This window comes from Bombyx mori, chromosome 17 (genome assembly GCF_030269925.1).
Source record: "Bombyx mori chromosome 17, ASM3026992v2".
NCBI classification, from domain to species: Eukaryota; Metazoa; Arthropoda; class Insecta; order Lepidoptera; family Bombycidae; genus Bombyx; species Bombyx mori.
In genome coordinates, this window is record NC_085123.1 from 8,340,504 (window position 1) to 8,367,227 (window position 26,724).

The following is a 26,724-nucleotide window of genomic DNA, read 5'->3' on the forward strand; positions in this document are numbered from 1 at the left end:
TTGACAAAGCTAATATACTGTGAGATGTCATTATCGGAACGTCAATAATTTTTAAGCTGAGATATTAAACTCATTTGATTTTAGCTATATACTTCTTGTTTAGTAAAGCTTAATAGTTATAAAAATATATAATTAGATTGTCCATTGCTTCTGCAATCCAATCATGATTTCGGATTAGATTGGTCGACATTTTATTCTAATGCAATTGAAACTTGCACCTCTTTTTTCTTGGCCGGGTTATATGGTTACGCGTTGTGGTGTTTATGAACTCTAGTGGCCACTTAACAGCAGGACAGCCCTAAGTTTGTCTGTTCATATACAATAAAAAGTTTGTCGTGCAACCAAAATAATTGACTTACCATAATTCAATAAAGCATAATTTACGAAAACAAACCACTGAAACCGGCAATGTATATTTTACAACTATATTATTTATTAACGTTTTAAATGAAATATTATTTTATAGATGATAAATTTTCTACAATTGCCGCGTACGGTGCACGATGTGTGACTGCATATACGCGATAAGTATAGCATCAATAAAGTAAATTGTACGCAAATTTTCAAATGTTTAAAAATTTAATTTTTCCGCTTTGAATAGAATTACTGTTGTATCAACATTATTTGATGGCACGTACGGACGTGATGTCGGATTTGTTATTACTTAAATGTTGTTTAAGCGTTATTAGAATGGCAAAATGAGTCATTTTCATATCATTTTCGTGATATTTTTAATAAAGTTACGTAATACCAGTACATTAATTCTAACGAATTATAATGTTCGTGTCAATGCGGTATAGTATAAGCCAAATCGAAGTCCAATTTTTTTTAAGTATATATTGATATCTTTTACGTAAGCATTACGTATCTGTAAATACTTTTTCACTTTTAAAGAATGTTCTGCTGCGAATTCTTTTATGGATCATCACTCCTAAGGGAAGAGATACAGTGTTTTGGTGATTCTAGGCCTAAAAACAACCACAAAAAAATTTTAATGTTGTACCTAACATTTGCCATAATTTTAGTGCGCTATTCCTCTAAAATTGAAAAAAATCAAACGAAGAAAATGTTAATTTTTTTCTTGTCTGTTTAATTTTTGAATGTATGAATTAATAAAATGTTTCCAGATATTACAAATAATCTAGAACACATCTTTTTAACAAAAAGTACGTTCTTTGAAAAAAAAGTTATAGTGACAAAAATTCTAAATTTGAATACGTTCAAAATTTTTGGCGAATGTCAACATGGCGTAAATTATTAATTAAATACCTATGGTGCTTGGTTTTTGATTTTGAATAACCATATTAAAGGATTCTACAGAAGGAAATAAAACTTTATCAGGTAACAAATAGGGTGTATCATAATTTAAGTGTAAACTAATATTAGAAATTGTGAGAGTCCTCATTTGTGGCACACATTGCCAAATACGTTCATAAGTATTTAAAAAAAAATTCCAAATAATGTGATGATTATTATTGTTTCATATTATGTTTTAGCTATTTTCGTATTCAGGATGGTGGATCACGATCCAGGCCTTAAACAGGAGGAAAACTATCCTCTTTTAAAGGTGGATGCGGGAGGAGGCGATTCTTGTGTGGGTCCTCAAGCGCCGCTTACTACGGTATCTCCAGGATGGACCATTGCTTCTGGGAGAAAACATTCTTGGCTTAATCGGTGGCCCGGTTAGTTATTATGGAACAATACAAACACAACTTTGAGTCTTTCCGCATTTTTTTTTAAATATAGGCAATAATATTATAACTACTCCAATTAAAGTATTCGTCCAAGCTCGCTCTAAATACGTCAGTTTTAACATTAACATTAACGTTAGTTTAATATAAGTGACTTAATTTAGTATTGTAATAATACAACCAAGATTAAAGGTGTTTAAAATTTTAAATTTATCAGCTATAAATACTAGTTTATTATATGTATTATTAGCTGATCCGGCAGACTTCGTAGTGCCTCAATCGATAAATAAAAGACCTAAACTTTTGTATAAAATAAACTTAGAACAAACAAAAGGAAACTGTCCGATGAGGGACACATCAAAGGGAAAACAAAATTGTTATTTTTATTTAATTCCGAGCATTTTCATATTTATTTACCTTTTCAACATTCTTTGGACTTCCACAAATAATTCAAGACCAAAATTAGCCAAATCGGTCCAGCTGCGCTCGAGTCTCGAACAGCAATTCATTTTTATATACATATATAGATAATATCAGTTTAATGTCAATAATTATAAAATATCGTTTCAGAATTATTCTCGGCCTGTTGGATGACGTTTATTTTATTGGGAATATCTCTTCTGGTATTTTACGCTATTGGTATTAGCGTTTACAGACACCAGGGTCTTATATTTGTAAATTGCAACGACACCAGACCATATAGTCAAGTTTTTTATCATCAAATAGTCTCAGCAGAAACATATTTTCCATTCAGCTCGTACTATGGATATCTATCGAACATGGTTACGCAATACCCTGATCTACGTTTGAATTGGTTCTTCCTGATCGACGATTCACAGCAGTATACCTTCAATAAATTAGTTCAAACGAGAAAAACGAATGTCTTTGAGAAAAACAACAGGAGATCCATTCAAGATTTTAGACTGAAATATAAAAGTGTAAATCTTACTATCATGCTCTTAAGTAAGTTTATGGCGACGACTCCAATGAGGTTCAATTGGAAAACTATTCCGGCATCGTATTTGAGTTTTTACGTAAGGACCTTCTCAGTCTGGCGCAACGGTGGCATAGGGATGGATTTATCTATATTCAATGCACGATTTAACAGTCGATCCGAAGATAATAGAATCAAAGCAATATTGAAACAGCACAATGACGGTATCCAACCTGAAATTTATTCCAACGCACTCAGCACTATAGACTCCCAAGAGGAAACTGAGTTTTTCGCGTTAATTAACCAGTTTTTAAACGAAATTCGATCCCTTCTTAATAAAACTATGTTCTTTTCTACGACATCCGAAAAGAGGCATAATTTTAACGAGCCACGCAAAGGTAAACGTGAAGTAAAGGACTTGTTTAGTATTAAAAGTTTTGATGAAAACTGTACTGCTCACCGCCATTTGTCAAACTCATCCAATAACAAAGGAGCAGCAGCAAGCGAGAGCAAATTAAATAGCAGCGTATCCCATACATTAAGGACAGTCGGCGATGTGTTAACGTTTTCTAATTCAAGCTCTAATAATACTCCATCGCAAAGGGATATAAGAAATATATTCCCTGATAAGATGAATGCGACATCAGAAATGAAACGGGTAACGAATAATAGTTCAGAATCTCCTTCGGTAATGTTTTTCTATGAATTTTCATTTTTGAGTGACGGAATGGAGCCGGTTTATGTGTTGCCTGATTTCGAAAAGAATTTAGGAGGCTTAAACACACAAGCAACATTAAAGAAAAACACGAGAGAGAATCGGATTGCCCCTCAACTTTTGGCCATAGATTCGGAAGGTGTTTTTGTAGCGGCTTCTACTCGTTTGCATCCATTATTGGGATATTTAATTGGCAATGGCTGTCACCATTTGCACCCCAAGTTGGCCATTCAAAATGCTTTATCTACTCATTGCTCACGATATTTTCGAAATGATTTATACTGCGATAATATTTTTTTGTTGTGAAAATACTCCGTAAACGTTTATTTTGATTAAATAAATTTGTATGTTTTTAATGCAATTAAAATAAATAAACTAGGTTTTAATCTGAAGCGTATATTTTCAAAGTATAGTCGGCTCATTGGGGCCATGTTTTAAGATTTTAAATAAACTTGTGTGCCGACTTGAATAGGGTACGTTTGTCTTTATTCCAATGGAGTTGAATCTTTGAGCTCAAGGTTCCTAAGTACTGGAAAGATAATGAACTTTGGCGACAGATTAACGCGAATCCGTAGACTAGTTAACCTACTACATCTGCTAACTCCAAGATTCCAACAATTTTCAATAAGCGAGACTTCGCTTTTGACCAATGACATACATTTTGCTTATATATGTAATCACTATCATATAACAATATGAGCTACGAATGTTTGAGCATTAGGTTGAGTTTTGAGCCTAAGCTGGTTGGTATTACTTTTTGCATATTACTGCCGTAAATCAATCAAGCTATCTACCTTGAAGAGGTGTGTCCACTATTCCAATGTAAAAACTTGGCAGTGGTAAACCTGGTTAAATTTGCATTAGACCACACTAATATATTTATTGCATAGTTGGAAATCTTCTACTGGTGGCAGCACGTCCTGTGAGTACACATGGGTAGGCCGTTGTATGAAAACTGAGATCATAGAACTCATGTCTCAGGTGAGTGGCGGCATTTATGTCGTAGATGTCTATGGACTTGATGACCACTTAATACTAAATGGGCCGTGTATTTGTACATTCATTTATTAACAATTAACAAAAAAGATGAGTGAACGAGCTCACTCTAGTGGTTAACAGTGCACATAGACATCACAATGTGAATATCGCCACCCAAGTTGGGTGGTGACCCAACCCACCTTGACACTTGAGGCCATATCTCACTTGTATGAATAAAAAAGGAAATTCTAATCGTGAAGGATGTCTATTAGATTATTAATTCAAGTTATATGCAACATTCACAATAATTGCGTTGTTCAACTAAATGTTGACACGTATGTACCTACGTGGTATGTAGACACCGACAAAACGGTATTGTGAAAAGAAAAAAGAACCTTCAATGAACTCAATGAGTGTACTTCAAAAGTATAATAGGTTTTTTTATTTTATTTTAATTCTATTACTTTAATTATTATAAATTTAATTTTATTCTATTCATGGTTTTCACTTAATGACTAATTATAAATTGATTACTTTTTGACTATTTATGTACGACAAATTGTATTAGCTACTGTTGGTTGTGCCTAATAAATTAATAAAGTCCAATTATCTATGGGTTCATGAAGTCATCTGTCATTTTATAGACAAGCAATACAAAAACATTAAATTATTGTTAATGTATTCGCCAGTGCTCATAATGTTATTGAACTATGGCGTGGCGGTTAAAAAGATCAACTTGAAATGAAATTGCCATTTAATATAGTTTTGACTCCAATTTTGAAACCGTATTTGGGAAATATAAAGTCGTGTTGTCAACATTATACATTTATAATTAGTTACTATTATACTTGCTTCTACGGGACTGTCGGCTTAGTATGTCATTCAATAATATTCAGATATAATACCCATTCAATACTCAGACGACCCTACGGTCCGGACGGTCTTAAGCTGTAATTGCAGTCCATAGACATCTTATGAAGTATCTCCTAGTCTAAATTGCGTTGAAGTAGCGGTGATATATTATAACCGTGAAATAGTAACGTGTGCTTGCTTTACTGGGTTATACCAACTTACTAATGGCTTATACCAACTTACTACTGGCTAGGTAGTATTACATTCATACCGTCCTATTTCATTCTTTATGGTTTATACTTCAGATAGAAGTAACAAAATTAGGAATAAGCACCCGTGGTCTACGATTCTTTGAGCGCCTGCTAATAGGCAGTAGCAGTGGTTATGCTAAGGTCGCTTGTGTTAGATCTTCTCACTTGGACTGTAATTGTCTATTTTCTGTTAGTATGTATGTAGGATCGTTTGAAACCTCGGGGTCTGCGGAGGGACTTCGGTTCCCTCTGTATTCTGTACCGTATGTTCCATGCTCTAAGGAAATGTTCGAGATGATACCATCGTCTCGTTTTTACCATCGCACCGCCCGCCACCGGAGTAGAGTTCATCCATACTATCTGGAGCCACTACGTTTATCCACAGTGCGCTTCCAGAGATCTTTTTTGCCACGTACCATCCGGCTATGAAATGAGCTCCCCTCCACGGTGTTTTCCGAGCGCTATGACATGTCCTTCTTCAAACGAGGCTTGTGGAGAGTATTAAATGGTAGGCAGCGGCTTGGCTCTGCCTCTGGCATTGCTGACGTCCATGAGCGACGGTAACCACTCACCATCAGGTGGGCCGTAAGCTCGTCTGCCTTTAATGGCAATAAAAAAAATGCATGTATATAATTTTGAGAGAGTTAATAAAGTTTCAAAGGTCGATCAAAAAAACCAAACTCAAAGATAAAGCCGAATGGTAATTTTATTGTTTCAGGTGTAATTACATTCTTTCAGAAGTTTTTATCGTTTGAAAATCGTCAACTTGAATATTGTTTCAGTTTATTAGTGTTCATCACCTAAAAACACATTTAGGAGAACAGCCGATGGCGTCGACGGAGAATATTTACAATTTCATGATCATTCACGATTTGAAGATCATAGCGACCTCAATGGGCTTCATACAATATGTTTGTCTGCTTATAGGATGTTTAACAGTAAGTATGATTATATAGTAACAGTAGCATATTATCTATTAATATTTCCCCAATGATTCAGAAATATGACGTATTTTTATGTGTAGCTACTCAACATAATTCCTTACAAACTTATTCTGAAAAATATTACCAAAAATAAATTTATTTTGGGAGAACGACAAAGGAAAGATCTTCCACCGAGCGAATGCTCAGTAGACCGACGTCGTCCACATGTCGTTGCTTGGAACTTGTATATTCAAACTCAAGTTGAATTTATTGGAGCTATGGGTGCAGGAGAACCATGACACATTTTCGTCGGTCATTATGGCGAACCTTGAGGAAGGCCTACGTCCAGCAGTGGGCTGATAATGATGCTGATTGATTGATACTGACAGGAATTGCAATTCTGAGATACAGGAACTATTATTTTTTTATTTTTTTATTGCTTAGATGGGTGGAGGAGCTGATAGCAAAAAAAAATTACTGGAACCCATAGCTATGACAACGTGAATGCCGCCACCCACCTTGGCGCATTTGTATTGAACGAACGAACCTTTAAATGGGTTTAGATGGGTGGACAAGCTCACAGACCACATGGTGTTAAATGGTTACTAGAGCCCATAGACATCTACGACGTAAATGCGCCTCCCACCTTTAGATATAAGTTCTAAGGTCTCAACTATAGTTACAACGGCTGCCCCACCCTTCAAACCGAAACGCATTACTGCTTCACGGCAGAAATATGCAGGGCGGTGGTACCTACCCGCGCGGACTCACAAGAGGTCCTGCCACCAGTAAAAAGAAAGAAATAATAGTGTTATTTTTAATTACTACTTTATTCTGTACAAATGTCGTCAACATTTAAGAAGGCGATAAAATTATATAATAACAATATAGACAACTTTCCGAAAAAGTACCAGAGTAAATATTGTCAAATCATATTTAAAAAACAAAAAAAAAACAAGGTGAATTTTATTACAATAAAACAAGAAAATCGTCTCATTTTCAGGAGAACCCAGCATTATTTCTACCTCATTTATTCGGGCAGCTTGTCGTAATATTCATTAAAATAGTGAACGCTTTTCTTTCACTAACAAGAACAAATTCGAAGTCATTACGAGGGCTTCTGCACAAAGCACTTAGTATTTTGATAATGACTTTCAATTGGATGCAGGAATTTTGCGTTTTTAGATTGTTTCTGTGTGTTTGTGATTTGTGAAATTATTTGCTTTTGATTAAAATATAGTTTTGTTTAAAGAAAATGGAAAATAGTGTCTGCTTTGTTTTATTTTTTATATGTTCTTATGTTTATACTTTATTGGAAATCAACATATTTTTCACATGTAGCTTAGGTCAATCAATTAGTGTTTTAGCGAAAGAGGTCTTCTTTTTAAATTGACTGTTATTAAAAAAAATATGTCAACTGCCATTTGAGTCATATTTATAGTTGGGCACCGGACTCTTCTGATCCGCGCAAAACAGATTTACGATGGTTTAAAAAGCTATATTAGAAAATGTATTCAGTTTTTTGACACTGATGCTGTGCACCGCGCAGTGTATCTATCAATAGCGCCGATTAATACAAACCAATCCTTTGTCGTATTTATTACCTTAATAGCAAAATGAACAGTGACAGTAATTTCATTTTGAATCAGATTCGTCAGAGACACGAGAATCATGTAGATACCGTAAGTCGAATTTATCTAAGTACATATGGATTATGGTAAGGATAATTATTAATGTGATTGAATTGAAATTTATTAGTAGCAAAGATAAAATACGGGGGAACTAATATGTTATATACACACTATATACACTTATGTGGAATAAATAGCTTCGGAAAAAATACTTCAGGGAATGTGAGTCGTTTCTTTTTTAGACAGTAGGAATGAAGTAATGGTAAGCTGGAGTGGCAGGTATCCCGTAACACTCCCCCAGGGAATGCTGTAGGTACAATGCACAGAGGCCCAAGTACCAAAGATCCTACCACCTAGGACACTGGGATTTGGTATAATTCGAGTGGCATAACGCTATCTCGAAATTGAATATAAAAAAAATTAAGAGAGCAGACTTTCCATTACTTTTTTTAAAAATTAAAAACCTTTTACTTAGTCTTGATAATGTTTTGATTAATTCATTAAATCAAGGCTGAAACAAGCACCTTTACTACATATACGATCATTCTTACTGGTGGTAGGACTTCTTGTGAGTCCGCACAGGCCGGTGGGGCAGCCGTTGTAGCTGAGACCTTAGAACTTATATCTCAAGGTGAGCGGCGCATTTACGTTGTAGATGTCTATGGGCTCCAGTAACCACTTAAAAACAAGGTGGGCTGTGAGCTCGCCCACCCATCTAAGTATTTTTTTTATCAGAATTTGACATAGATTAGTGCCCATGTGTACATAAATAAGAATACGAGAATGCCATAGTGTAAAGTATTAAAACATGATATTGGTCTAACTATATAATATACAATAAACACGTGACCTATTTTGTTGATTTGTTAGATTAACGCGGTCGGTGAGAATTCGCATGCCGCTCAAATCAAGATGCGTGCTCTTCTGGTAGCCCTGCTGGGAGTTTCTATGTCGGCGTGTGCTTTTGCCTCGCAGCCAGTCGAGTTAGAGTTGGACGACGATGACGTCACGCAAAAATTGAGTAACGTCAGTTTCGCTAGAAGGTGAATTCAAATTTTGTCCCTTTCTCCCATTTTTTTATTATCATATACTTTTTTTTTTATTGCTTAGATGGATGGACGAGCTCACAGCCCACCTGATGTTAAGTGGTTACTGGAGCCCATAGACATCTGTAACGTAAATACGCCACCCACCTCGAGATATAAGTTCTAAGGTCTCAGTATAGTTACAACGGCTACCCCACCTTTCGAACCGAAACGCTTTACTGCTTCACGGCGGAAACAGGCGGGGTGGTGGTACCTACCCGTGCGGACTCCCAAGAGGTCCTACCACCATTAATGATGGGCTGTGAATATTTTAGGCTACTTTATTCAAAAATATATAGATACATATTTTGTTATAGAATTACGAAGCCCACGATCCGGCTTGTTATTGGAAATGGAAAATCCAGTGCATTTCTGACGGCAGTGACATCCTTGCTTTTACTTATCGCTGTGATGTCGAAGGTAAATAAACAAAGCAGTCGTAGAAGTAAATTAACATGGACGTTCACAGCACAGAATCCAAGGTCAAGAACTAGATTTTGTTTTTGTTTACCGAAAACGCGTGTGAGAGATCAACATGAACACACCGAGACATCCAAAAACGAAATGTCTTCCACAAAAATACCGACTGACGAAAATCTTATCCGGTCCGGATCGTCAGGTTGTTTCCCGATGAACGAGGTGATCAAAAACCAAATCAACGTACCTACTCACATATCCGCCACGCAATATATTTGTTCTAATAATCGCAATGGTGTGCAGACACAAGTTTAAATTATATTATTTGAGTTCTGGCCATCGCGCCAACGAATTATAAAAAAAAAAGAATGCGGAATAACCAACCCTGTATGAATCGAGATTTTCTGACTGAATAATATGACCAGTATGTACTCGCAGAATTTATATTTTACTAGCCGTACTCGCCCGCTTCGCTGGGCATTAAAATTAACATTATTATTTATTTTCATTATTATTAGGCAGTCCAACATTCATATATAAATATTAGCCTATCCATTAAGTAGGTACATGTATTTTCTACATGGATACCAAGTTTCAAGTCAATCGGATGCACGGTTCAGTTGTTCGGAACATCCGTAAAAACCATTGTAGATTTATATATTAATACGGTATAAAACTTGGATACGAAAATTATGTTTAATGAAATTTAGCTGTGCAAATGTGTAAACGGTATAAAAATCTCCGTGGAATTTAATTTAATTTCATAAAACTAAAAGGTAAAGTCTGCAAAAAAAGTGAAATAAAATAAAATTAAAAATGTAATTACGGTTTGATTCAGCAATCGTGGTGGCGTCGCGGTGCTCGATGGCTTGCAGCACCGGCTCTATTGGTAGTCGCTTTAGAAGCTGCTTCAGATGCGAGCGACGCGCTATTGGCTGCGGTGCTGCGGGGTTCGGCTGAACCAGCCAAAATTGCCCTACAGACTATCGGTGCAGGATTACTTGTCACGGTCGAAATACTGGTTTGGTAAGGTTCCTTGAATAAAACAATTATATATTTGTCCTTTCTGCTTAATTTCCTCGAATGTTGAATAACGAATATTGAAATTTAATTATTGTTTAAAGTAGACAAAAAGTTGATAATCCGTTGTTGATTCAATCCTTAAGTGACTTTTTGGCGGGAACGCGAGGAGTGAGGTTGTGCAATTTGTTTTATTTTGCCTATTTAGTATTTCTTCAGGTTTAATTGTCTAACTGTGGTTTATTAACTGTTTAGTATCTGTCAAAGTACACAAATGTGGGAAAATGAAGCAAAGCCGCTGGACGTAACGTTTCGGGATCCTCCAAAAAGTCCACTGAAAAAATCTCAGTAAATGACCACAATTTTACTAAGACTACTAAGATTTTACTTCATCCCACATCATCTCATCTCATTTCATTTAAGTTCATCACAGTTGATTAATGTCTCAAATTAATCATGTTCATTTCATTTCACTCCATATTATCATTTTCATAGAAATAACAATATAAATTAAAATGAGACACGACTTAAAGGTCTTAGTTACCAGGTCATAAAATCACTTAAAAAAAAAGAATCAATCCTTAAGTTTTAGTGGCAGGATATCGCATTGAAACACGTGGACGACGGGCTGCCCGATGGCGATAGTCTGGAATTATGCTCTGAAAATTCTTGATGCTTGATTTCGCTGGATGGGGAATAATAGAACAGGTTGCCGCTAATTACTGCAGCGGGGATGTTTCAGTTTTCATCATGTTAAAAATCAATGGAACGTTTATTTTCAAACTATTTAGTTGATAGTTTAATTTTTATGGTTTCAGGTACTTTATAGCTAAATTTTTTGAATACAGTCCACCGCCCTTAGTCGAAGACAAAGACAGAGAAACTGTAAAGGCATCGCCAGAATCACAATGAAGCTTTTTTTATTTTTTTATTATCTACATTTTTTTTTAAATAAAACAACTAATATCATTATATAAGATAGTTTATTTTTAATAGGTATATGTTACGTACTACATAAGGCCACGTTACGATTAAGCTTACATTGCATGAAGGCACTGGTTATGTGTTCAAGAATAATTGTGGTTGGGAAGTCCAGTTTTATTAAAAATCAACTCCAAATTAATTCAAGACAGTCACTGTAGCAAAACCACTATCGTGGCTACAAATAGTATATTCTTTATAAAATATATTCTTGGCTGTGGTCACATGATTCAAAATATACATTTTGACTAAATTTTGCCATAAAAACCATAAAAGTACGGTTTGCAAAACTGACGATAACAATAATATATGTTTATTACATTGTTGACATGTCATCTTCTCAAAACATTTCCTTCTAAACGAACATAATAACGTTTTACAAATGGAGGTGTGTGCAAATACTAATATACCTTTTGCAGCTTCAGAATGCTTCAGCAAATGATACAATATGAACGATTGCTAAAAGTAACATTTAAATTTTTAATTTTAATATTAATACGTGAAGCAAAAACTTTGTACCCCTTTTTACGAAAATTGCGCGGACGGAGGAGTATGAAATTTCTCACGCTTATAGAGAAGGAGTGCACAATGCTAATATTTTTTTCAAATAATGCATAAAAGATACTTTAAATCAATAAAGAAAACATTACACACACTACCATTTATTTGACACAACACATACATAAAAATATATTCTTTGTTTACTGTCAATTGGGAAGCTTTTGTTATTGTTTAAAGTCTGTGGTCGAATTGAAAATAGATTAATATTGTTTGTCTTTAATATTATTGATCTATAGTGCAGTTTTGGCGAATACTGTGATAATATCGAAATGTCATAGTGTTTGACAATAGAACCATAATGTTTGAATTTATAATTTCAATTAATTATAGTCGAATCTCGAATACTGCGGGGCCACTAGTACTTTTAAAATCACCCAAACTTAATATACAAAATGTCTATCCATATAAAATAATATATATTTTTAGTAGCAAAAATGAAACAGTACAAGAATCTTTTTCCTATGTTTGTCGACCGAATTACTCTTTTATCATGTTTTGTAGTTTACAAACTTTAGTATTGCCAATTAAAAAAGGCCGGAAATTTTATTCACTTTTCCCATAGAAAAATGTTTGTAACGAAACAGACAGAAGAGAAAACGTTATACATGGAAAGGAATTCTCAACCTTGAAGCATCAGTTCTAATGGTCGAATTTTGACCTTGAGGAGCACTATGCAGGACCAATTTAGTTATATTGTTTAATACTTTTTTTAGAGCTAAGGATATTGTTTTGTCTTCCGAAAACTTCAATCTTGTCGAGTCGGCACTATGGAAGGTATAGGCTATAAGCAAGGGGCACAAATTGGCACTAACTACTATATGAAATTTAAAGTTTCAGAAAGTAGATTTTATTAATTTAAAGTTATATTCATTGGCGAAGTTTCTTAAATAAGTAATGGTACCAATTAATTGTTAAATAACCAACCGAATTGGTTATTCAAATGTCAAAATCAAACAACTTAATATATCGTCTTTTCGCATTAAAAGTGTACAATTTCCAAATACATTCGAAATTGAGTTAATATGCGGAATCATTTGGTATCACCAGTATTTTTCTCATAAATACTGTCAAAAGAGCGTAGTTTAGTTTTTTTTTTTTTTAGTTTATCTATGTTGTGTGTCTACTATTAACAAAATTAATATATAATTTTATCTTACTTTAAAATACAGATAATGTAACTGGTAAAAAATAAAAATTAAATGTTGCAAATATGATTAATATTAAAAATATCACAATATGTCAAACCTTTAAAACACTCTCCTGCAAAATAAGTAAGTTTTGAGATTATACAGCTTCGATCAACAATAGTAACTAGATTTCGGATCGGTGCAAAAATCCGTCTCATTAAATAACAGCGCACTTGAAATGTGAGCTCTTATTTTGTTTAGTTCACTTCAGGCACAGCCAATGTCAACCCGTCTCACAATGCCGCAGTGTGTATTCAAAAGTTGCAAAAAATGCCCGAAAAAGCAATTTAACGGCCGGAGTTTCTTACTTTCGGTAAGTACATGAAGTATACGTTATATTTTAAGCTTTAAACTAATAAATAATATTACATTTTAAACAAAATTACCGATTTTTAACCACCGCTACAAATGTTGGCCAAGGCTCGCCAACACTTGGACAAAATTTTTGTTTAACAGAAAAGTAAATGCATGGAGTAGATTTGTGTTGTAATAATTTTTAAAAATTTGTTAGCAGTACTTCAAAATTGGTTAGTTAAAATTGGTTAATTCTGCTTTTGTGTCTGTTTGTTGGATTCTCATTGGATACTTGGCTTTTCTTTTTTATTTTAGCAATCACGTGTGCAGAATGGATCTCGATTGTCGCCAGAGAAAGAAGAGATTACTTTTATAAGCCAGCTAGGAACTCCACTCATTGACACTGGACATCTTTGCCTTCCGTGTTCACGGCTACTGAAACGTGGCCGAAGCATTGTAATAAAAATATCGCGCTTAAAACCGTTTAAACGTTGTTTTATTATATGTACTAGTCGCGAAAACCTAAAAATATACTATAAAAATATCTATTACACAAAACGTAACGCTAATAAAATAATAAGTAATGTATAGATACTAACAAACATAAATCCTCAAAACATAAAAAGTAAACAACTAAACTTTTACTTTTATTCATATAATAAATTATTTCACTGTTCAACGCGACTCCGTTACCTCCTGTAGTAAATAGAAATTGAAATTTCAAGAAGCAAAAATAAATAAAACAAAACGATGTTAGTTCTCAAAGCTATAACGGAAAAAGTTACTTTATTTGTTGGCGCATAAAGTTGATTTAACATTAAAGATTGTTTAACATATGCCTTTTCATTTGTAAGTGACAGGAGTAATTTATTGCTTTGTGACGAATGATTGTAAGTATTAGATAATGTTTTGGAGATTTGGAACTTTATTACTAGGTGGCATAGTTGTAATTAGTTTGAACTTAAAACTGTTTCAAAACTTTTTTCTCCGTTTGTTGTAAACCAACGTAGCTATGTATGTATGTATATTCACGCGGACAGTTTTTGCTTCGATTTTGTACGTGTCCCTTTATCTAGTTACAATTGTTGATCGAAGTTATACAGTTTTAATGCGAGAAAATGATATTATTAAGACTCACAGTGTGCATTTCCAATTAAATATATTTTAGTACATTTTTTTTAATACTTCCTAATAATATAATACATATATACGCAACTATATTGAAGGCTCAATAATCTCAAGCTATGCGTATAAGTTACATGTAACTATTTCTATTCGGTTTGTGCTAAGGTATGTATAATATATAGCATTATTAATATTATATACCTTATTGTATTATTAATACAATGTATTAAAATTTTAATACAGTAATCTCCTCTATAACACGGTAGATTGGTTCCGCGTTAAAGGAAACGCGTTGCAGAAGTGTTGGACGAGCTCACAGCCCATTTGGTGTTAAGTGGTTACTGGAGCCCATAGACATCTACGACGTAAATGCGCCATCCACCTTGAGATATAAGTTCTAAGGTCTCAAGTATAGTTACAACGGCTGCTCCACCGTTCAAACCGAAACGACTGTTTCGCGGCAGAAATAGGCAGGGTGGTGGTACCTACCCGCGCGGACTCACAAGAGGTCCTACCACCAGTAAAGTAAAAGGCTAGGGCTTGCTAGGGCTAGTGTTAGCAACGACCTCTGGTTAGAGCCCCGTGAGCTCATTTACTAGCTCGGCGAATCTGGTATAACCCTTCGAAGTTAATAGTATAGGTAGAAGAAAATAAAAGGGGATAAATTATATTGTTTCGAGCACTCACTACTACAGTAGAATACATTTCTACTTTTTTTTTTTTTATTGCTTAGGTGGGTGGACGAGTTCACAGCCCACCTGGTGTTAAGTGGTTACTGGAGCCTATAGACATCTACAATGTAACTGCACCACCCACCTCGAGATATAAGTTCTAAGGTCTCAGTATAGTTACAACGGCTACCCCAACCTTCGAACCGAAACGCATTACTGCTTCACGGCGGAAATAGGCGGGGTGGTGGTACCTACCCGTGCGGACTCCCAAGAGGTCCTACCACCAGTGATTACGCAAATTATAATTTTGCGGGTTTGATTTGCCTGAAACTTCTGCCTTTACATACAGCGTATTTCCGGAGATAAATTTCTCCTATGGGCAAAAAACGTACTTACTATTCTAATTTCACACGACACAGCCAATAATTTTCGTAACACATCGTTACATTTAACATTTTAAAAATCATTGAATACTCTATAAAATAATTGAATAATATGCTATATATTAAATATTTATTAACTTGATTGATATGTATGGGATATAGTTTCCTTATATTTTTACTACTTATCAAACAATACTACCAAACGTTATTCTTGTTTAACATATTAAAATTTGGTTTGTTTTAAACTATAAGAAAAGGAAAAAAAAAACCGATGAATAAACACTTTAAAAAAAAACAGCTGTAAATTTACAAAAAAAAAAAACTTTTAAGCGTATCTAACTCCTTTACACAGATTGCAGATTAAGGATTTCTTATTAGGATTTAGCTCATTTTTACGTGTAATTTCAGCGTCCAGCCATTCGATTAAATCTTTCTTCAATCGCAATATCGTGTCTTGATTAACTCGGCCATCGTGAAAGAAGTCTTTTACTACTTCAACGATTCCGTTATCGTCGTGTCTCGCTTCCCCGAACGGTCTCCGCTGTTTCATGTAATTGAAAACAAATTCAACTACCTGCGAAATCAAATCTCGCTCCGGATCGAGCAATTTCAGATTGGCAATTTCGCTTGGCACAAGTTTCGACAGCAGATTAAAGGATAGGGTCATCAAATTCGTATAGACCTCTTCGGAGAGATTTTGGAGCATCGAAACTATTTCATCGGTGCCCGACGAGCTGATACGCACGAAATATGTGCCGATTTGGAGTATCTCTTCTGGACGGATGCCGACTAATAGATGGCCTTCTTCGTCGTCTACTCCGAAGTAGTTGTCCACTCTGTTGACGGGCGAGTTCAGACGTGTGGACACATTAGCAGGCCCCGGGGGGGCTGGGCCGATTTCGGTGAATATTTGCGATCTCCCTTCCGAGCCGAGCGAGTGTAACTCGGACGGGTTGTAACCGTGTTGGTTGTTCAACATGACCCGGCCGTCGGCCGTCATCGATATCCTGAGCCTGTGCTGGTTCACGTCCTTGTTGATGCTCAGAACTTGCGCAAAGTATTCGTCTTTGTTAGCGATATTCTTGATGCCCTGGATGACTTCGGTGTTACCTTGAACGGTGCCCCGCACTCGTCTAGCTTCGGCGGAAAGCTTATCGAAAATTTTCCTGCCAAACATTTCGAGTAAGCATAAAAATAATAATAATAATAATATCTGTAGTCGGTTTAGTGACGATAGTTTTACGTGAATGACGTCAATAGCAGAACTATTAGAACTGCTAGCTGTGACGTCACGCGAGAAGAGATGTAAATGTGTCACAACCCAACGCTTGGGTCGATCGTGCCTCTCTTTACCTTGTTCCGCGCTCTCGCTCGCACGCTCAGGCTCAGGCGGAACGTGACACTTTTTCGTGCGTGCAGCCGGTTTTCATCGGTTTATGAGACATTATCACATCAAAAAAAAGAAAAAAAAACTATTTATTATATTTTTTTATCCTGACCACACTGATCACATTGGAGGGTAGTTGCAAAAAAATTATGTATTCACATTAGTACTTCGTGTTTGTGCAAATTGGTCCGACTCAATCGGACGTCTTAAAGTTGGTATTCAAAGATTTCGTTACACGTAAACTTTTTTATTTTTTATTGCTCGTTTAGGCAGATTAGCATACGGCCCACCTGATTATGAGCGGTTACCATCGCTCATGGACATCAGCAATGCCAGGGGCAGAGCCAAGCCGCTGCCTACCGTTTAATACTAAACATATCAAGCGTATTGAATATACCAGTTTTTAGGTTCAAATAAAGCCCTTACCTGTGCCGATTACTCCGGAGCGTATCGCGGAACTCATTTATCTTGTTCGCCTGACTCTGCTCAATGATCTCTTGCGCCGTCTGATTCGATACGACAGCGTTGAAGAAGAACAACGTCGACATGGCGAATTGGAATATCTCAATACGACTCGGCTTCTGACCGTGTTTCCTGTACTGAAATATTATTTAAAATAAATAATAGTTTAAAAAATCAACCAACAAAATACGCTTTTATAGAATTTTAATTTTAAATAGAAACTTTTTAGTTGGATTTGTATTAAGAGTAGAAGGGTTATTTTGATATTCTACTATCCCGAAAAGCACCACACGCTTTTTTATTTACAATAAAATAATTTTTTCTTACACTATTTTTAATTCAAATTTATTAAAATTTATTTTCAATTTTTTAATTGGATTTTCTATAAAAGCGTATTTTGTTGTTTTTTTAAAATTATTATTTATTTTTCATTTTTTAGTTGAATTACAATTTTTTCAATATTTTTCGTCAATCGTGAACATTTGTTAAGTACGTATTTCATTGGAAAAATTGGTACCTGCCGGCGGGATTCGAACACCGTTGCATCGCTACATACGAATGCACCCGATTGCATAATAATAATTATTAAAAATTTGGCTCCTTTACACATAAATAAGAATAAGCAATTTATATATAAAACATACTTAAAATACCTTTGGTACCATTATTATTGGTATCTACTTCAATAATACCTTTGAAACATAAATAATAAAAGCCGGGGAATTCCCGGAACAAGCTCCTGCTTAAGAATTGAAAATAAACGATGATCTGGCCGTGAATAAAACCGCAGCTTCGACTGGTCATTTACAAATTAGTTTTCTTGTATTAATGAAGTAATTTATTATTTATGTTTCAAAGGTATTATTGAAGTAGATACCAATTTCAGAAATCTACCTTATCACAAATTAAACTGAAACTTACTTACCTGTATTATAAGATACACAAAGCCATTAGTAAAGCTCGCAGCTCCGGTCAAAAGGTTCACGTGTCGCAGCACGTCGACTGACTTAGTCAAGAACCTCCCCGACTGAAGTAAATAAAACATTTACTTGTATATATATAACAGTGAGATCGATCGTCCAAAATATACGCGGGCCGTTTGTGGTAGGTCCTTAGACGAAAGTATCTATATATAAACGTAGTTCAACACTATAATTTTATTAAATTTATAATAATAATTAAAAATATACTGTCTAATTAGATTTTAGTAAATATAGTATAATAATACAATCGGGAAACGAAGTTTGATTTTAGTTCGCTTTTGTTAATACATATTTAAATTAAGTTTACTATAAATTAAGTTCATAGCATCTCCACGCCTGATGAGTTATTAATAAAAGAAGTGAGACAACCCCGCGTCTCAGTGTTAACAGCCTGGCCACGGGACATTCCCGATACGAATATTCGCGCGGTGCGAACGGCGAAGCGTCTAGCGACTAAAATAAGCGCATAGAAATGTACTTATCAAGCCGGCGCGCACCGACGACCGGCGAAATGTACCGAGCGAATCGCGCGGGCGACTTGCGACGCGGCGGGCGAGCAAAACAAATGCATGAATAAGGACGGCGCAAGCCACGGAGTGGAGCGGTAGTCGCGGCGAATAGTGCAGTGATTAAACGAGTTTAGTTGTTTTCGCCGCGAAAAATGAACACCGTAAGTTTTATTGCTGATATACTACTTAGACGAGCTATTTGGAAGTCTAGCCACTCAAAGCAGCCATAATTTTTCTGGATACCTACATTCTGTATTTCTCGTGCTTCTTGTGGAATTCTCCATCTATCTCCGATTATTATTCAAATCATGTACTCCACAATCTCTTCTAAATAATAGGTCTTGAACCAAAAAACAATTACTTTCTAAGCAATATCGAGATAAATTCGATATAGACATTTCGCTGTCGGACTTCCTTGCTAGTCGCGGCGGCGAACGTGACTACCCGTGGCCTGCAAACGGTGCTGCGCGAATGGTCGCCTCCTCCGCCGCTTCGTCGTTCGCACCGCCGATCCCCGTGGCCAGGCCGTAAGAGAGACAAGCGCATTATTTTGTACAATGACGTCACCATCGCGATGCGAAGTTTGTATCAGGTTTGCCTAATAGTCTTCGAATAAAATTAAAAATGACTCGTTACTGTCAGTGGCCGTGAAAAGTATCTTATACGTTTCTATAACACCGGATGGTCTGCGTAATCTGTGCGTGCCATGTAACGGTGGTCGTTCATAGTGAAAGCGTACCGTTCCTGTAGTGGCCTGAGCTGTTACCTACCGTAGTGAGGTTGGTGCCGGCCGCTGCTGATTTAGACAGGAGATTGCTGGCCGCTCCAGCCGTGAGACCCACGCCCGAGGTCGCTACGTTTAACCAACTGTTACGAGCTTCAGAATTGCGCACGTTTATGGTCTGTGAACGTACGAAGCTTTACAGATTTTTCCGAAATTATTCCTTTGAAGCTTGGAGGAAACGAGAAAGGCAAGAACTTCCACCGAACGGGTAAACTCGCTCGGTGGGGCGACGGTACGAATGTTATCGTTCGGAGTCTGTATCCTATAGTGAGATTCAAGCATCTGTCAAATGAGTCGTCTATTATCAAAGGTGGCAATCTGTGCATTTGGACAAAAAAATTTTATTGATATGTCAATACAGATTTATTTGAATATAATCGTCTGCTTCAAAGAATACGGTTCAAAACCTGCATTAAATAAAGGTTAATAGTTAACCTGTTATTTATCTAAGATGTCTTTCCGAAGAGTTTTGTGACTGCCAATGGAATACAAAGTCAATAATTCGTTTTTCTGATTTACCAATCATTGTCCAAAAGTCAGATTGCCGCCTTTGATAATAGTCGACTCAAATATCTTGTGTCTGTATCGTAGCTACAGCCACATATCTAAGAAGTTCAGAAAAAAACTTTATGTAGCTAACAGTTTGGCCACTTCTAATATGTAGGCTTCTAATAATAGGCTTGTTAAGCGGTAGGCAGCCGCTTGGCTCTGCCCCTGGCATTGGGGATGGTCCATGGGCGACAGTAACCACTCACCATCAGGCGGGCCGTATGCTGGTCTGTCTACTAGGGCAATAAAAAAATTGTGTTATCTTTGTAAATCATTCAGAATTATTTATTGACACAGCTGATTTCGAAGTGCATGGGCAAAATAACAACTTTCCTATTTCTGCCGTGAATTTCCTAATTGTTTTTTTTTTAATAAATTGCCTTACCTAAGTTTATGGGCCCTAAAGTGCATGACATCATCCACCTTGAAGACATGAAGTGTAAGTCTCATTTGTATTGTGTAACGGATGTCCCACCCCGAGACCTCAGATCGTAAGATTGCTTCGTGGCACAAATAGGCAAAATGGTGGTAGCTAGTCGTACGGGCTCACAATTTTTTACTGGTAGTAGGACCTCTTGTGAGTCCGCGCGGGTAGGTTATGTCTTTGTTATCGCCTATTTCTGCCGTGAAGCAGTAATGCGTTTCGGTTTGAAGGGTGGGGCAGCCGTTGTAACTATACTTGAGACCTTAGAACTTATATCGCAAGGTGGGTGGCGCATTTACGTCGTAGATGTCTATGGGCTCCAGTAACCACTTAACACATAGCATTAAAAAAAAAATACAGTTTACGACAAGCAAATTGATGATCGCAGCATGCTGGTATGATACTCAGATAAGGTTGCCCATTCTTGTGTGATACCCTCTATCGTCTTGTACAAGATCTACGAAAAGAGACAAAGCAGTTACCTGTTCGTGCGTTCTTCGGTCGTGTAAATGCAACGAAGACCTGATCAGCCCGTAGATTCCCGCGGTGACGGAGACGGTGGCCGCGCTTGCGAGCAGCACGGGCGCCACCGGTGTTAGCGCGGCCACCCCGACCACTCCCACGGCGCCCAGCGAGACCACCGTGGTCGCTGTGTCCACCGAACTCAACACGCGTGACTTCAGTCCGAGGGCAGGTGACGGCGCCACTGTTAGATTCACCGTGAAGTCTGTTCCGTCCTTTATTGAAGTAGTGAATGATGGTTTAGCAACATTTTTATATGAAAATAAAAAAAAGGACACTAAAAGGAGACAAACATTACTTAAAGAGGATTTAGTCGGCCAGATAATGAAATAGAGTATTCGAGAAGGTTTCACATCTACCGCGTGTGAGATGCAAGGTTTTTTTACATTGCTGGCGAGTAATCATACTAGATGCGGGTATCTACAACATTAATGATTACGTAAAGTTAGTACATAGTTTTAGAACGACAACCTCTGGCATATTCACATCAGACGGTTACGGGTATACCATAGACAAATTACTCTGCCCGGGTTTCTGTAACGAGTGTGTTTGAATTTGGGTATAGTTTCCCAAACGGGGCCAAAAAGGTTTTGGTAGAATTCATCTAATTAAAATATGTTATGGGTATTAGTTCGAATATCCCGCAAACAATAGGACCGATATTGATGAAGCTTTCGAAGTTATCGTGGCTAAAAGGACGCTTGGTGTACTCGTATCAATACGATTGTGCTGTATCTAATACCGCACGCGTGCACCAATTTTTCTAGTAAAATATGTACTTTATTGACGGATAAGTTCACTATGTAAGAACAATATTATGTAATAAAAAACCAAAACAGCAAAAATTTTAATTTGCTTAGTTTCTTGTAATAGGATATTTCGTGAGTACGGGTGCTACTTCTTCTTTATTATTTGTCTCCATTTCCACCACTAGGTGGGGTCGGCACATCGAATTCCATTCTCATCTATCAGCCGTCATCTCAACACTCACTCCTCTCTCTCTCATATCGTTATTCACACTCCTTCCATGTCTTCTTTCGTCGACCTCTTCCCCCTATACCTTGCACTACCATTTCCATATATCTCATAGTATTTTAACCACTAATGCGTACAGTGGAGGCTTAGATCTCATGTTTCAAAGTCCGTGGCGGAATTCAAGTAGTGATGTCTATGGACATCGCGAACCACGCAAGACCAAGGGAGGCCTGAACTCGTTCAGATAATAAAAAAAAATGGCTTGCTACAATGTTAAAAACCACAAATAAAAACTAAATTTTATCAAACAAGTCTATAAATTTGTAAAAGTTTAGTCGCTTAAGATTACCTCAGTAAGTGTTCCGGTATATTCTCCGTTCTCAGGGACTATTAGAACACATTTGTCCAATGTGTTTTCTGTCAAGTAAGCATTCCAACTATGGTACACCCGGGCATTGTCATCAATATATATTTTGCATGGTTTCGCTGAAAATTAATTTGAAATCTCAAATCAATAATTAGGTATTATTATTATACTTAAATATACACCTTTCATCGTTGACAAACTTAAAACAAAAAATATACAATAATCATTAATTACATGAACATAGAAACGTATAGAAAATAAAAATAAAAGAATGTGAAATAAAAAGTAATCAAAATGGGTTAAGTATATATACTATATAGTCACAACAAAATAAGGGCCTTGGATTGGATGGATGCTACACTTGTGAGACAGTCGCTCACAAGTATGGCCTCCTGCTCCAGTAAAAAAATACCAATCTCAATCAATTTTGTCTCGATGATCATTAGAAAACATGTCTAAATCAGTTGTATCACTTATAATGGAAATCTATATTAAGGTTTACGAACTTACCATTCATTTCTATAGGTATACATTTTCTTATGCAAAAGACAGGTACGAGCCATATTTCGGAGTCACTCCGTTCGTGTAGATCAATCCAACATTTCGACGGTTGAATGTTTAAAAAATTCTTGGGCTTTGGACGTGCACAAACAACCAGTAAATTCGACATGTAAATTTCATCTTCAAATGAATATTTACCTGAAATTCAATTAATCATTTTTAAATTAGAATGACAAATTTAATGTAGCATTTGTAGCAATTGCTTTTAATGACTTTATGAACTAAATAATATAAAAGTATAATCATATTAAGTGGTTAAGCTGCTATAGTGTGCAAATTAATTTTCTATAGCCTGAATGGCTATTTACTTAATGTAAAGGAACAAAATAATGTTAAAAATTAAATATAATAATTACTGGTAGGGTGGGTAGGTAGGCTTTATAATGCATGTAAAAATGATTATACCTTAGTTATATAGTGAAATAATCGTTTCATTTTTTTATTTATTTATAACCACCCACTTATTATTTTCTGATGCGTGGTAAGTTCAGACAGATAGGAAGGACTATTTGTCTACTTTTTTGAAGAGTGGGTCTGCTGTTACACAATTTTGAGATTTCGACCTTATATGTCTCAAAGGTTGGTGGCTGCATTTACAATTATTAGTACAATTAGTTAATGTCTTTGGGTTTCCTAACCATTACTTTACACCAGAAGTTTCGGGAGCTTGCTTGCCCATCTACAAAACATAACAACAACCTTTATACAACAGAGATTTTCTATCGCATGACCTAATAAGCGATGCAGCATTCATTCATCATGTTAGGTTATAATCATTGGTAAACCAGCAAATATAAAATATTTTTTAATGATTGTCCATAATATGACATATGTCCATAAGTATACATAGTTGGTACTGTTTTTTTGGTGGGAAAGCAAGCATACCTATTCTGATGGCGAGTGGTTACTGTCACTCATGGACATTGGGCTGTGCCCCTGTATTGCTCCATACTACGCGGAAATAAATAGGTAAGATAGAATACCAAAGCAATCAGTACCTACTGGAGTGATATGATAATATATATTTTTTCTATCATGTGCATTTAGAATATTTTTTAGTTTTTGCATAGTTTATAGTACCATGCCTGTAGTTGCAGTGATACTAGTTTTAACTACAAAATAAATTCCAACAACACAAATAAATCACAATTTTATTTCTGAATTTGGTTATTTTATTGCAATTTTTTATCTAGTCTTCAGAGTCAATGAACAGCAAACTTAAAAAAACAAAGATAGCATAATCATTTTATCATCATTTAATCAGGGATGTTAATAAATAAGAGATTGTAACAGTTCACATAGGGAGCTAATTTTTTTTTTTATTAATTTTATCTAAGATTAGCAATACAATAGAAAGTGATAAATAGTGATCCACCATAAATTCCCCAATTGCCATTCGCTACTATGTGGATGTTTGCTGTATTAGAGGCAGTTAATTAATCTTGTTGAACCTAACTTAGATTATAATTTTTTTTATTACCACCTTCATTAAAAAATATTCTCAGGAATGATTATTAGTATTACCTTGTTCACATATTTTTGCATAGACTAAGTCAACTTTTTCTTTTTGTCTGGAATTGTATCCTTGAAGATTAATTGCATTCATTTTTTCCGTTTCTATCAGCTCCCCTTCAGTAATCGGAGGACCAAATAGTCCAAATGCCAAGTTTTGCAATAAATGATTTCTATTGCACTTTTCATATCTGAAATATAATGTTGCTTCTAACAAAATCTATTTTCTTAGCTTTCTTAGCAATTTATAGAGAGTTAATTTTTTTTTCATATTCAGGGTTTATGTGCTTACCGGAACCCATAGACATGTGAATACCGACACTTTGAAACCTTGAAATTTGAGGCCTATATTGCAACTGTTTAGTGACAGTAGTAATGGTGCATATCACAATTTTCACAGGTTTCATTTCTATCACACAATTTAATTGCATAATTTTGGAGGTTGTTCGTGAACATATATCAACTATCTTCAGACCTCCAGTTCATTAGAAAGATTAATCGTGGACTTTGGAATTTAAGCACTGGCATAGTCTCATACGAGTAAGCCGAGCCTTTAGGTCATAAAAACTTCAATATAATATTTTTATTATTGTCATTTTACAATTTAAAGACAGCAGTAAGTAATTAACTTTGGTTTTTATAAAATTTTGAGAGGAATTTTTTAATTAATATTTTCAATATATTCATTTCATAATTTAACCACTAATGTTAGTAAGTATTTACCTAATCCAGTTACAATCCCCTAAGTTTTCAAAATATTGCTGTTGTATTTGTACAGGGGTTAAGTTAAAGTCACAATCTGTTGGTGCTTCAACATGTAATGTTGGATTTGAGCTTTCTTGCACTGTGTCCGTTGAGGTGTGTTCATCCATTGTACTGAAAATAAGGTTACCACATATGACGCAATTTTACTATTATTACTGATTCAATAGATATATTATACAATACAGTGGAAAAATTATGTATTTGAAATGCACATACATGCAAAGTTTTTCACTTTCAAAATTAATTCTCGCTATTCAATATTCCTTACCTTGTGACTTTTTGTTTCACTTTAAGGAATAATGCAATAAGCAATAAGTATATATTTGTATATCACTGACAGCTGTCGTTGCTTATCAGGGAATTCACCGATCATAAGCTTGATATGTATACCACAAAATGTTGTCTATGACCCTAAGTGAAATGAATGTTAGTCTTCGAATGATAGCACCATGTCTTAAACTATGGAGAACACTAAATTTATTTTAGGGACTCTAATTAACTTGCACAGTAGGTACCTATACTTTTTTCAATGTTGACAATGTTTTTGTTGATTGTTGATAAAATGGATCTGACGTAAAACATATGCTATTTTGTTTTAATTCATTAGTTGCATAGGCAAAAGGATTTTAGCCCATACATGAGAAATTTTGTAACAAAGGATAAGACACGTTTGTTACGCAAAAAGTAAAATGGAGCAGCTTTTGAAAATGAAAACGGTTATTTCAATTTATTTTATTTATTTGGAAAACAAACAGTGAACTTAAACTATATAAAATCCAAACTTACAACTAAAAAACAATTAAAGGTCACCGCATTTAAAAAAAAATCTATGAGAAAATCATTTAAAAAAATGCTATGAAACACTATGCTAAATTATGCTATGAAACAAAATAATTTTACAGTAAAATAGTGGGAATTTACAGAGAGTTAAATGGAAATTAAGAAGACTTGTCCAGCGATTTCATTTGATTTTTCCACATTTGTGCATTGTCACATTTGTAAACATTATTGTATGTTGTTATTAATTAATATTATGGCCATAAATTCAGAGGTCGGAGTAGGTAGATTGATATAAGGTCGTTGACGTCAAATGTTAAGGATAATATGGATAAGCCTCCAAAATGCCGGAACTTCATATTTATTGTGATATTTGCTCTGGAATATTGAAATTAGCATGAACTTTTGCCTATGGTGAAAAACGTATTAATAATATCAATCTACGCTG

At 35.5% G+C, this 26,724-nt stretch overlaps 4 protein-coding genes across 6 annotated transcripts; 3 read left to right on the forward strand and 1 right to left on the reverse strand.

Annotated features, from left to right (window-relative positions):
* Positions 1-1,180: 1,180 nt before the first annotated feature.
* On the forward strand, positions 1,181-3,732 carry LOC119628404 (uncharacterized). 2 transcript variants are annotated; one of them, XM_038016772.2, is made up of 3 exons: positions 1,181-1,341; positions 1,497-1,682; positions 2,262-3,732. In XM_038016772.2, the coding sequence occupies exons 2-3, from the start codon at positions 1,514-1,516 to the stop codon at positions 3,644-3,646; spliced, it is 1,554 nt and encodes a 517-aa protein (XP_037872700.1). In that variant the 5' UTR covers positions 1,181-1,341; positions 1,497-1,513; the 3' UTR covers positions 3,647-3,732. The 2 variants fall into 2 exon arrangements, with proteins under 2 accessions (XP_037872700.1, XP_037872701.1); XM_038016773.2 differs by having other exon boundaries at positions 1,191-1,341; positions 1,513-1,682.
* A 1,187-nt stretch (positions 3,733-4,919) lies between these two features.
* Positions 4,920-7,607, forward strand: LOC134200447 (uncharacterized). Its single transcript, XM_062673364.1, has 3 exons — positions 4,920-5,191; positions 6,204-6,359; positions 7,348-7,607. Exons 1-3 carry the CDS (start codon positions 5,060-5,062, stop codon positions 7,555-7,557), a joined length of 498 nt encoding a protein of 165 aa, XP_062529348.1. The 5' UTR covers positions 4,920-5,059; the 3' UTR covers positions 7,558-7,607.
* A 153-nt stretch (positions 7,608-7,760) lies between these two features.
* LOC101736073 (uncharacterized) lies at positions 7,761-11,474 on the forward strand. The gene is made up of 5 exons (XM_038016776.2): positions 7,761-8,026; positions 8,846-9,018; positions 9,378-9,480; positions 10,316-10,503; positions 11,316-11,474. The coding sequence occupies exons 1-5, from the start codon at positions 7,961-7,963 to the stop codon at positions 11,407-11,409; spliced, it is 624 nt and encodes a 207-aa protein (XP_037872704.1). The 5' UTR covers positions 7,761-7,960; the 3' UTR covers positions 11,410-11,474.
* On the reverse strand, positions 11,462-26,107 carry LOC101735648 (uncharacterized). 2 transcript variants are annotated; one of them, XM_038016767.2, is made up of 10 exons: positions 25,768-26,107; positions 25,458-25,610; positions 24,747-24,925; positions 23,172-23,360; positions 22,644-22,780; positions 21,280-21,534; positions 19,811-19,942; positions 18,474-18,575; positions 17,513-17,685; positions 11,462-16,865 (listed from the first exon to the last, which is right to left on the reverse strand). In XM_038016767.2, the coding sequence occupies exons 2-10, from the start codon at positions 25,604-25,606 to the stop codon at positions 16,025-16,027; spliced, it is 2,157 nt and encodes a 718-aa protein (XP_037872695.1). In that variant the 5' UTR covers positions 25,607-25,610; positions 25,768-26,107; the 3' UTR covers positions 11,462-16,024. The 2 variants fall into 2 exon arrangements, with proteins under 2 accessions (XP_037872695.1, XP_037872696.1); XM_038016768.2 differs by having other exon boundaries at positions 25,716-26,057.
* Positions 26,108-26,724: the final 617 nt, after the last annotated feature.

Coding starts and splice junctions, on each gene's coding strand:
- LOC101735648 (XM_038016767.2), bottom strand. CDS start 25,606: ATGGATGAACACACCTCAACGGACACAGTGCAAGAAAGCTCAAATCCA. Junction 22,781..23,171: donor TATACCTATAGAAATGAATG/GTAAGTTCGTAA, acceptor ATTAATTTTCAG/CGAAACCATGCAAAATATAT. Junction 16,866..17,512: donor CTCCGGAGTAATCGGCACAG/GTAAGGGCTTTA, acceptor AATGTTTGGCAG/GAAAATTTTCGATAAGCTTT.
- LOC134200447 (XM_062673364.1), top strand. CDS start 5,060: ATGAAATTGCCATTTAATATAGTTTTGACTCCAATTTTGAAACCGTAT. Junction 5,192..6,203: donor TCTACGGGACTGTCGGCTTA/GTATGTCATTCA, acceptor ATATTGTTTCAG/TTTATTAGTGTTCATCACCT. Junction 6,360..7,347: donor TGCTTATAGGATGTTTAACA/GTAAGTATGATT, acceptor TCTCATTTTCAG/GAGAACCCAGCATTATTTCT.
- LOC119628404 (XM_038016772.2), top strand. CDS start 1,514: ATGGTGGATCACGATCCAGGCCTTAAACAGGAGGAAAACTATCCTCTT. Junction 1,683..2,261: donor TTGGCTTAATCGGTGGCCCG/GTTAGTTATTAT, acceptor ATATCGTTTCAG/AATTATTCTCGGCCTGTTGG.
- LOC101736073 (XM_038016776.2), top strand. CDS start 7,961: ATGAACAGTGACAGTAATTTCATTTTGAATCAGATTCGTCAGAGACAC. Junction 9,481..10,315: donor TTATCGCTGTGATGTCGAAG/GTAAATAAACAA, acceptor GGTTTGATTCAG/CAATCGTGGTGGCGTCGCGG. Junction 10,504..11,315: donor ACGGTCGAAATACTGGTTTG/GTAAGGTTCCTT, acceptor TTATGGTTTCAG/GTACTTTATAGCTAAATTTT.